The sequence below is a fragment of the Parasteatoda tepidariorum genome, chromosome 6, assembly GCF_043381705.1.
Source record: "Parasteatoda tepidariorum isolate YZ-2023 chromosome 6, CAS_Ptep_4.0, whole genome shotgun sequence".
Lineage (NCBI taxonomy): Eukaryota > Metazoa > Arthropoda > Arachnida > Araneae > Theridiidae > Parasteatoda > Parasteatoda tepidariorum.
In genome coordinates, this window is record NC_092209.1 from 2,020,267 (window position 1) to 2,032,475 (window position 12,209).

Genomic DNA, 12,209 nt, shown 5'->3' on the forward strand with positions numbered 1-12,209 from the left:
GTTTTCCTCTTTCTTTTATCAGATTTTTTAATCCACCCTCAATTTTAAATAATTTAATGTAGCCTACATTTTAACTCATTTTTTAAATCTATTTCTGTCAAAATTAAAAATAATGTTTCTGAATTTTAAAATAAAGCCCACCTTTTTAAGTACGCTTTATAATTTACACCTATAAATAACTTCTAATGATTGTGTTGTAGTTTTCCATTGTTGTTCATATATTTTTTTAATGGAAAATCACATAGTAGAATCCATTTTTCCCACATTAATTTTCTTATAAACTAGGAGGCTCCGCCCCCTGCTCGCTAACACTCGCCAACATCCGAGAATTGCTACGCAATCCTATGTGGTTCAAGCCGTGAACCATGGCTCGCTGCGCTCGCTCGCNTCTGAACTTCAGACAGAAAATAAACTAAACTAAAAATATCATTTCGAAACAAAACTGATTTCACCTATGAAATACTTATACCCGAATTAGATAAGACCAAATACTTGCAGCACAATTTATACCCCAGTGTTACTTTTTAGTTTGCATTAATTTGTCATCATTTAAAGCATTAAAAACAACTAAAGTTTTCCTCTTTCTTTTATCAGATTTTTTAATCCACCCTCAATTTTAAATAATTTAATGTAGCCTATATTTTAACTCATTTTTTAAATCTATTTTTGTAAAAATTAAAAATAATGTTTCTGAATTTTAAAATAAAGCCCACCTTTTTAAGTGCGCTTTATAATTTACACCTATATATACAGGTAACATCTAATGATTGTGTCGTAGTTTTCCATTGTTGTCCATATATTTTTTTTGAATGGAAGATCACATAGTAGAATCCATTTTTCCCACATTAATTTTCTTATAAATTTGATTGTCATCAGTATAAAATTGATATGAGTCATAAAGTAATTGTTTTCCTACAAATATTATTTGCATCCCTAATTTAAACGTTAAAATTACCTGTACTGTTTTTACGTTTTTGAAATTGTTTGATTTCTATATTAAGAGTTTAGGATAATTGTTTTATTATTACTATTATAATTTGAATAATGCAATTCAACGTTATATTTTAAGATAAAGTTATTTAAATCAGTGTCTGATCTTATTGACTATTTTACATTTATTGTTTTTTGGTGTAAATGACATTAATATATACTATTATGAATGACGGTTAAAGAGATTATTTGAATGATTTAGAACTTAAACTTTCAGCTTCATGCACAAAGTGAGGAATGCGAACATTGTATTTAAAATATACATCCGTCTGTTTGGTAAGCAAAAATATTAAATGACAGTTGTGTACTCACTAAATTTGTTGTAACAATACACTTTTAATTTTAAATGTTATTTAAAAAAGTGATTACATAAAAAAATTGTTCACTTATAGATCTTAATAGTATGTTTAGGGAAATAACATAATAGTGTCCTTCTTAGTTCATATATTTTTAGTTGAATAATTTCAACTGTTTTCTGCCAAGAAACAGCAATTATTGCGATGCAATCGTCGGGGTTGGTGGGCCTCAGCGAAGAGTGGACTTAGCCCTCTAGTATTTAAAGAAATATTTTTAGAGTTCTTAGCTCAGTTTGTTTCTAAACAAATCTTTTATTTACTTTGATTTATAATAATTTAAAACATTAATGCTCTTAATTTGTATGAATATCTCATTTTTCCCATAATCAGAATTTTAATTAATTTGCTCAAAAATGTAATTAACCAACATTAAATAAAATAAGAACGAAAAAAAGATCCCCCTCATTATGACTCGTAATTAACAAATATTTTCTTATAACTGCTCGCTTTTAAACGATGCATGCAATGCATTCTCTTAAATAATTGACACAGTCTTTTTAAAAAAGTATAACAGACAACGACCCTATTTTGATATGACAAAATTTATTTAACGTTATGCTCTTTCAGAAAATTGGGTTTTTTCTTAAATTTATTATAAAAATTCGGTTTTCGAACTCCTTGTTATCTTTTCATTCAATCCGAAAATTATTCGCAGACATTTTGAAAAAGAAAATTGGAAGAAAAAAAATTTTCAATCAGAAATTAAAACTTCAAGATCCGAGCAAGTCTGCTTCCTTTTATGTTTAAATTTATTCGAAACATTAAAACAACGAAAAGTTTTACGCTAATTAAGGATTTTTTTTTCTTTCATCATTAGTCTCCTCAACATTGAAAGAATAATTTTTTTTCAAAAAAGTATTAGTTTAAGAACCTATTTAAAAATTCTGCTGCTAGTCATAATTTAAAAGATAAATTTTTATTTTTGTTTAAATAAGTATAATCTCTTATCATATATTTTCTTGTAACATGAAATACTCAATATAATTATTTTAAATGAAATCTTTTCTTTAATGAGATATTTTGTTTATTTTTCAATATGATGAAAGCTTCGAATTGTATGATTTTTTTAAAGTTACAATTAGCGTATTATCAAACACAATTAATTAGCATTTCGAATTTTATTTGTGTTTCCTTCAAACGATACTTAATGAAATAAAATAAAAACATTATTAAAAGTATTTTCTTAGAGACTCATTGTATTCCTAGAAACTATAAATCAAAACTAAATCTTTTTCTTTTCTTTTTTTTTCAAAATAATTTTTAAGATAAAAGATTTTTAGATTTTTTTTACCCATTTATGCTCAGCGTCCTTTTAAAAGGACGGCCCATTTTGTCACAAAAGAAGACATTGGTTGCCTAAATGCTTCATAACTAGAATTTATTTTGTAGAAATAAGATATTTCTGTCTATCATGATATATTAATAATATAGGCGTACATATTACTTCATTAAAAACTTCATTCGCTTCAAAAATATATAAATAGCAAATAACAGTCGACATGCTTCAAAGGCTTCAAAAATGGGTGCCCATTTTTAAGACTTGTCAGACGTGAATGAAAAGAACAAAAGTGATTTGAAATAAGAAACTTAAAGTTGCCAACGAAAAATGTGAAAATAAAGGAGAGAAACGAAACTAGAAAAACCGCACTACCCGAGAGAGAAAAAAGTTGAAAACAGAACAACAGAAACCGCAGTGGCCGAGAAGGACAAATGGTGAAAAATTCGTGAAAAAAAGGTGAAAAATTCATTTCCATGTGCAATGGAGAGGTGGTGTCGATAACAAGAGAATCAACTATCAGAAGAATAAAGCAAGATTCCAGCTCCTCAAGATGAGCTGATGTGACTGGGATAGAAATAATTTTGGCGAAATTGAATTTATGTTCAAGATACAAAATTGGATTCCAAGATTACAAAATATTCAGTTGCTATACACAAAAATGTACTATGAATTTTTTCATATAGTTTTTTTTAAAAACATACAACACTTTTTGTTGCTAAGCATTTATATGTTAAACTAACCCTGTCGGGGCAACTCTTTCATTGATGAGAAAACTACCAGTATGGAAAAAGTAGTAAGGGGAAAGGTAAGCGTGGTAAGTGATACTGGAAAAAATAATGGAAACACTTCGATACTAACACATATTTTGATATTTCTCAAAATATGCTTAAAGAATCAGTTTATAAATTTAGAAGTGTAAAGATCGGATGATTTCTCACACATGTCAATGAAGTTTAAGGCCTTTTAAGGATTGAGGAACAGACAATAAATTACAAATGGAAACACACAACTCTATAAAATGTAGTGATAAATTTGTAACTTATTACTATTATTTTGTACAACACTTGCTCACAATTTCGTGAAATTAGCTTACATATTTATGGAAAAATGGGCATTTTAATAAAAAATGAATTTATTGTCATAACTTTGTAAATATTCAATAAAATTAAACTGAACTTTTGGATCAATTTGAAACTGATTACAAAATTATTGCTTTAAACTTAGAGAAAAATTCGTGATATGAGTAATATAATATGATATATGAGAAGATATGAGAAGATATGAGTAATTTAAATATTTAGATAGTTCTTTTAGACTACGCAGGTGCGGAAAAAGTTAATCAGTCAATTTTGTCGTCAATCGTATTTCACAACTAATTAAAAAAGTCCTATTTTAATATCTAGAAAATTTAAAAAGTTTCAAACAATTTTCTAAATTATTTTTCTACTCTTTAAGAGAAATCTTAAAATGATAAGGCGTTTTGTGGTGAACAAACATCCCTGATATATATATATATATATATATACATATATATTTTATTTTTTATTTTTCTTTTAAAATTTAACTACTTTTTCCTCAAACGTAAAAAATCACTTTTGATTTTAAAAGTACATTTTGATTTGCTTAATAACTTAAATTTATTTTTTACTAAATTAAAGAGTTGATAAAATGAAACTAAGATTTTAGGTTAATTTAAAAGAGTTCAATTAAATGAATAATGAATTATCATTAGAATAAAAATGCAATTGTCAGAAGATACTATAATGAAGGCATACGTATAATTTATACTATAATAAATATATATTTTTTTATAACAAACTTGAATATTACTTTGATAAAATACTTTACAAAAAATAATAACTAAAAAATTAATTTATTATTTAATGATTTTTATGTTAATTAATACTATGAGTGGTATAAACAACTTATTTAATGCTTGATGAATTTAATCGATTTATATGCAATATTTTATTTTACTATTCCAACATTTTTTTATTATTCATTAGATATTTAGATTTAGATTTTCATTATACATTCATTNATAGATATATATATATATATATATATATATATGACAATTCTTGTAAATTTTCCGGAAGATTTTATTTTTATATTTAAAAACTTTCTGTTTTCAGCCAAGTAGGAAAATACATTTGTCTTTAATTGATTTTTGAATCTACATTTATTTACTGCTTCGGAAAATTAGTAAGATTGGTAATGTGGTGCCAAGTTGCTTCTGACAGTGGATTAATATTTTCGAGTCTTTTAATCCATTATTCTCGGTTTAGTAAAGTCGGTTTATAGGGTTTTTACTCACCGCTTCTTCTAAATAATTCAAAAGCTTGTGTAATACGTCACTTTGTTACAGTTAAACAGTCCCGCCCCGATGAGGAACGCAGCACTCATGGAAACTTCAGTCCCGATGGAGCAAGATGATTCGGTGATGGTTACCGAAACTACTTCAATAGACTCACCACAGAATACCAGAAGTTGATGATCCCGAGCATTAAAGAGTGTGTTTCATATGGCTTTATTAAGAATTCAATCCAGAAAATTTGACAGCTCACTGCATCACAAAGGAGCAGAAAAATAACAAAGAAACAATTTAGGTAAAGTGAACAAAAAAGAACAATAAACATTTGAATCAATAAACATTTCAGCAATATAAAATTTTAAACATTAACATGAAAAAGGTAAAGTTAGTGACAATTCATGAGAGTTCTTGCGTCCCAATGCAATTTAGTGACATTCCCACTTTTCTGGGAGTTTCTATCTAGTCCCTTGCACAACAAGAGGTCATCAGAGTTTAATACACCTGTGTCACAAATTGGGCATGCTTTGCTGGGAAGAATTTTTATGTTATATAAATGTTCTGATAAGCCTGTTTTAAGCCTAAAATTAGTCACTGCTTCTTTACGGGGTTGGTAACAGAGAAATTTCCAATTGTCTTGAATATTTTGCCTTTTGATTTTATAGTTAAATCATAATTATTTATTTCGTTGAGTTTTTTCATAACGTATTTTTTAAGAGTATCTGGTGAGACGGTAGCTATTTCTTGAGGCATAGTTGTTCCGTTTTTTGCCAGATAATCTGCGTTCTCATTGCCTTCGATACCAATATGTGAAAGGATCCACTGTAAAACTATAGTTTTATTCATTTCCTTGAGTAGGTTTATATCGAGCTGAATTTCGTTTAACAGCTTAGTTTTAAAACATTGGTTTTCTGCGATTGCTTGAAGTGCAGAAATGGAGTCTACCAATAGAACCACCCTTAGGAACTCGTTAGATCTTGTTTTTAGGTTCTGTAATGCTAGATAAATTGCTTGAATCTCTGCATCAAAATTGGTCATATAATGACCCACGGGGGAGTTTTGGGAAAATAGTTTACAAAAAACACCAGCTCCAGATCTATCTTGTATCTGAGATCCATCGGTATATACATGTAGCCAGTCGCTTTCCGGGTATTTTTCGCAGATCATTTGCAACGCAGTTGCCCTCAGCTCTGCCTCGATACTGTCTCTTTTCCTTAAGTTCCCTATAGTCAAGATGTTTTCGATATCTACATATTCAAGTGGGTGGATAATTTTATATGTGCTTTCAGTTGGAATGTTAGCATCGAGATCTTGAAGTGTGCTTTGACATATTTCTACTGGTGAAACTTGAGTTTAGAGAATACTAGGTTCCTGATTTAGAATCCACTCTGCTCTGTGTGAGGTCAACATTTTGATGTAACTTCCGACTACCTGATTTCGATGTTGATGGGAGGGTTGGAAGTATACAGTTGCATTGCTGTGACTGGGGTAGTTTTTACTGCTCCAACGATAACCCTAAGGGCTTTATTTTGCGCCTTTTCTAATTTGTCAAAACTACTCCTTGCCGCAGAAATCAAGGCCTCACTACCATATTTGATTATGGGTTTAACATATGTGTTAGATGTTGTCTTCAGGGTTGCTTGATTGCATCCCCATTTGGCTCCTGCAAGTCTTTTCATCATTGATATTCTGCCTTCCACTTTTTCTGCAGTGACTTTCACATGATCGGTGAAGTTTAATTTGTTATCTAGTGTCACGCCTAGATATTTTGTACAATCACTCCTACTTAGTGTAGCATTATCTATCTTAATTTTTCGGAGGGAAAAGAATTGATGCATAGTTTTGTTCTTATTTAAAAGCATATTATTATCAATGCACCAAGTTTGAAGTATTTTCAATGTTTCATTCATGGTGCTCTCGAGGAAATGTTTCTGATCTTGATATTTTCTGGAGTTAGTTACCTCGATCCAAATGACTAGATCATCGGCAAACATGGAGACATTAATCCTGGGAATTTCTTTTAAAATTGTTGTGAGGTCATTGATATATATGTTGAAGAGAGAGAGAGCAACTGCAAACTGCTCCTTAAGGTAAACCAATTTTACTTTGCCGGAATTGAGATTCCGTGTCATTCCATATGGTTCTTACCCATCTTTGGGTTAAAAATCTTCTTACCCAGTTCCACATATTTCCTCTTATTCCGATTTTATCAAGCTTGTAAAGTAGCTTTTTTTCTCCAGATAGTGTCGTAAGCACCCTGAAAGTCAACAAAGACTGCCAAGGAGCTTCTTTTAGAGTTAAACCCTGTTTTGATCTTATGAACTAACTTCATTATTGCATTATTTGTAGACATATTGCTTCTGAATCCTGCCTGGTTCTCGTGTATTAATTCAAGCATTAAAGATTGGCTATTGGACTAACTTCATTGAAAATGTTTCAGCTGAAGAGGATGTGTGCGGCTCCTCGTCATCGAATCAGACACCAGCCTTAATAGAGGAATCTACAACATCTGATCTCTACTTGAGTTACCAGTTTCGAGGAGGTCGATTCCAAATCCAATGCTATAGGTGCCAGAAGTTTGGGCAATGAAAATCAGAACCAGCCTGCATGAAATGTACCAGACGAGACTCCTACCTATGTTAACTGCAGAAGTGATCATCCAGCCTTGCAGTGAAAGACCAAAGGAGGAGTTTAAGCAAAGACAGCGAAAGAGCGCTGCGGACTTAGTTTACAAGACGCCTCTTCAAAGAGATGCAATAATTACTTCAGAATGCGGAGCTAGTAAAAATGCTCTTCTCGATGATGTCAAAGCCTAACCTCTGGACTTTTCTAGCTGCTCTGCTGTCATCCCTGAACTTTTACTTTATTTTCAGATCCACATCACATGTTCTTTATAATCGACTTATCATCACCGATGAATAAATTAATGCGCGGCAGTGTATAGTTTGTCTCTCGTAAGAACTCCCCTCGCTACAAAGTCTAAGGCCGGCTGCTGGTATGGAAACAAGAAAAACGCATTTCAGAGAGAGGAGCTTGGATGACATTTCAGATAGGGATTTTACCAGATTGGCTGACTCAGCTGCCAATAGGAGATTCATTTAATCCGATTTCAGAACTTTTTTAAGATTCTCGTGGATTTAAAAAGATGCTCTTTACGCAATTCATTTAAAAGGATGTTCTTTACGTAATCGGTTACTATTTTTTTAGTGCACGAAAAAAAGAAAAGATCTCACGCCTCTATTTGAGATGGTTACATCTCGTCCCTAAAAGTCACCGCCACGGGTCCAAACGAATGGCTATCAGATTTCCCTTCATAGACGAACTATACTGATTCTATTTCTAACGTTCTACAACTAAGCCGTGTTGAGCCTTTTAAAAAGACAGAAAGATTAACTGAAAATCTACAAATTTTAGCTAGTAGTTCTCTACCGTTTTTTAAAATATTTTGTCGAATCCGGAGCAGTTGGCATTTTTGTGGTAATGAAAATTTTTTGCGCACCAAAATAAACTTTCAGAATCAAATAAAATTAAGTCAAAGAATATGCATAGGGGAAGAAGTCTAGCTTTCATTAGCATAATGTAAACCAGCACCTCAAGGTTAGGTGTGATCCCTGCGTATAAAGGAAAAAACAACATTTAAGGAATAAACAGAATGCAGTTTGCCAGCGTAATTTTTAATGTGATTTGTGGCGTAACTACCACTACGATTATTAAATATCAATTCACTCATATGAAATGCTAACTCAATGCAATCTTGCTGTACCCTTTGACAGATGGTGGTTGGTATTATCCATCTCTACACTTTCCCACAGTGCGAACAAAAACAACCTTTAAAAATAAAAAATTACAGAGAAATATTTGTCCTTATTAATCATTAGATAAAACTTCGAATATAAAGAGCCTTTTTCCCTCCGACGGAAGGGGTGAAGCGAGAAGACTCAAACTCTAAGTAATCCTCGGGTTTGAACCTCCAAAAGCAAGCCTGAAACATTTAACATAAACTTTCAAGGACCTTCCAATGAAAAAAAAAATTAGATATCTTCAAAATGACACCAATGTTTAAATTCATTAAAATGTTCGAAACTTGCACACACAAAAAAGTTAAATTGATATACTTTCTCTCTAAAAAGAATTGATTTTGTCTACTCCAACGAGAGAAAGAATAAATCTAAAATGTGAAAGGAAAAAATAAAGCACGTAGGCGATAAGTGGTTGAAGTTTTTTAAAGAGCAAGATTTTATTCCTGCCATTTACCGTTGGTTATTCTTTTTTAAGAAATCACTGATAATAATTTCTCTTTCTGTACATAATATCGGAAAACTGATAAAAATCCTTCTATAAATAAACTTACTGAACATCATTGATTTCCGTTTGGTAAACTTGTCCGTAAAAAAGTTTGTAATGAGGTGCTGGAGAAAAGACTGTTTAATAGTTTATCATAAATTTATTTATTAAAAACGGGAAATGAGAGGATAACAGAATTAAGTGCTTTTATAAATACTTTAGTAACTATATTTCATATCAAAGCTACAATACACAAATTTATTTAAATTGTGACAGTATAGAAATTTGATTCATTTTAATTAATAAAAGAAGGAACAAACATTCGGAGAACTTTCTATCCATTAATAAAATTTAGTTTTGATGATAGGTCGATAAAATACAAAGAAAATAACCGTTCGAGTGCGATTGGAGTCGAAAAGTATTGAACAGGAACGTTAAGAATCTCAAACTGTTTTACTACTGAGTGTTGCTTCTTAGCTATCTCTTCGTTATGTGATAAATTCTTACGTGATTGAAAATAATTAAATTGCAGTTAAAGAATCAGCACTTCGAAATGAAAGTAATTTTCAAAAAGTAAATGTTGCAGGTCTGTATCATTTATGTGTAGTAATGATTTAACTTGTTTTAAATAAAATGGATTATAACAAGAGTAAAATATTAATTTATAACCCACGGGGAAAAATCTTTTGCCATGTCTGGAGTTGGAAAGAGTGATGAGATCGTCATTCTTGACAATCTCACATCTTAAAAGGTGGATGGTGATTCTGAATTCTATCAATATTTATGCTATATGCAATTAATATTCAATATTCATACAATGTATCTATTCTATTTATTTAAAATGAGCACTATAATGACTTTATTTTATTGACGTAAGGATATCTTAAACATTAAATTTAAGAGAAAATTTATCAGTGACGAGCACGTTATATGATTTCGTTTATCCTTTATTTCACGCATAAAAAATGGCATTTTGGTACAGAAATATTTTATGAGAAATGTAAGAAAGTACTTTAATACTTGAATAAGTATTTAAAGAAGTTTCAAGCTCTTGCTTTAATAAATTTTTTGTTAAAATAATAGTACGTTGCTTCATTGAACAATAACTAAATTGCTTTTTCGAAACATTTTCACCACAATAATGCAACTTATTTATTGCTGAGGATGTCATCATTATGCTTATATTATTATGTTAATATGTATGTTATCCTACTATTATTATGTTAATTCCAGCCATTAGACATAATTATAAATTTTTCCTAAACTGTTTACTGTGAGTCAAAATTAAAGTCAGAAAAGCATATATCTGCGTCATGCTCCACCGCTTGAGAACTGCCCTCTACACAAAATTATTCCTCTGCGAGAGATAATCAAATTTCAGCTTTTGAGAAAATTTAATTCCAATCTACCATCGAATTCACATTTGACGCCATTTCTGGTGATGAAAGATCTGACAGATTTCCACGAACATTTTCTCGGTCAATCAAATAAATGCGTCTTCATTCGATGCATTTTAAGTTCTTTTTATGTGCTTATTGTACTCTTTGACTTTGCATATGTACTCTTTTGACCTCACCCTTCAGAGTAAAAAAAGAAAAAATAATACAATTGTGTCCATTTAATTTATTCTATTCATGTAGCTCATTATATTTTCCGGAAAATGGACATCCTTAACTCCCGGATATAAAGTTAGAGTCCATGAGTCGAAGATGATTGTTTTACGTCAATATATTAACTAAAAAAACTTGTTTCAATTCACTGCGAATTTCCCTAATAAAAATATATAAAAAAATTTCAATAGATTTAACTATAATAATTTATAATATTTAACTCACTTTTATCTTTTGCCGAAGGTTATAATATCGAAATAAATGTTTTATTAATATTTCAAGTTTTACTTCTCAAGTTTTCTAATTAAGTCTAGTGAAGTATTAAGTATTTCTTCCCAATTAGAGTAATGTGGAATAAATAATTACACAACTCTGAAAAGCGAGTAAACCTCATATCTGTCTGCATTTCAGTTATTGTTCTGTGTAGTGAAACATAAAATTTGCTGCAGTAATTTATTGGAGACGGAATTTAATTATGCCTTTTCCGCTTGAAAACCACTCCCATATTTTCGGAGTGTTTTATAGTCTTTTGGAAGACGTTGAAATCATCGATTCATTTATACTTTACAGTAATGAAATAGTGTCTACTTCTCCATGAAATGAATGATTAGATATATCTTGGATTTTTAATTTATGTAATTTTATTCTTTTAAAACGTTATTTTTATACTTTGAACAGCTGAACCAATTTGGGATCTTCGACTATTCATTCTTAACTCCGTATCCTTGCTATTTTAAACCGAACCCAAAAGACAACGGTATTTCTAGATCAAAAAATGGGACAAACTATCCTTTGTGAAAGACCTTTTGAGGGAACTAACCCGCATTTGTGCTACATGGAGAGAAAAATCACAAAACCTTCAAGGGTTAGCCTGATAACAAAAGAATTCTAACCCATGATTCGTCTACCATTGAGGATAGTTTTCGGCAGCACCGTGGTCGGTGCAAGTCGTGAGCAGAATACGAATCGATCAGCCTACACTAGGATTTAAACCTAGGTTGCCTCTTTGGACGGCTCCGTCTGAGATATTTAATTTTCTCATCTTCAAGTAGAAATAAAAAATAAAGATAAGAGTTAGATTTCTCGTAAACTTTGAATCTATACTTAGAGTCTACCACTTCAGTATTATTTGCCATCGCCCTCCAACCTCAAAACAACTCTTGTTGTTCTTATCGAATCGCACTTGCTTGCTCAACAGATACTAAAATTTAGTAAACTAGTATTTTAGTAAGCTAGCATTACAGCATGTTCGTACACAAGATAATACTCAGACTGCAGGCTTATGCATCCTGTTCATAGTGCAGAACCTGGATTAAAATGTTTATTTTACTTAGTTTAGTTCCTTTATCTCTTATATATATATATATATATATAGTTAA

At 30.7% G+C, this 12,209-nt stretch overlaps 1 protein-coding gene across 1 annotated transcript; it reads right to left on the reverse strand.

Annotated features, from left to right (window-relative positions):
• Window positions 1-5,527: 5,527 nt before the first annotated feature.
• On the reverse strand, window positions 5,528-7,068 carry LOC139425722 (uncharacterized). The gene is made up of 2 exons (XM_071181579.1): window positions 6,368-7,068; window positions 5,528-6,257 (listed from the first exon to the last, which is right to left on the reverse strand). Exons 1-2 carry the CDS (start codon window positions 7,066-7,068, stop codon window positions 5,528-5,530), a joined length of 1,431 nt encoding a protein of 476 aa, XP_071037680.1.
• Window positions 7,069-12,209: the final 5,141 nt, after the last annotated feature.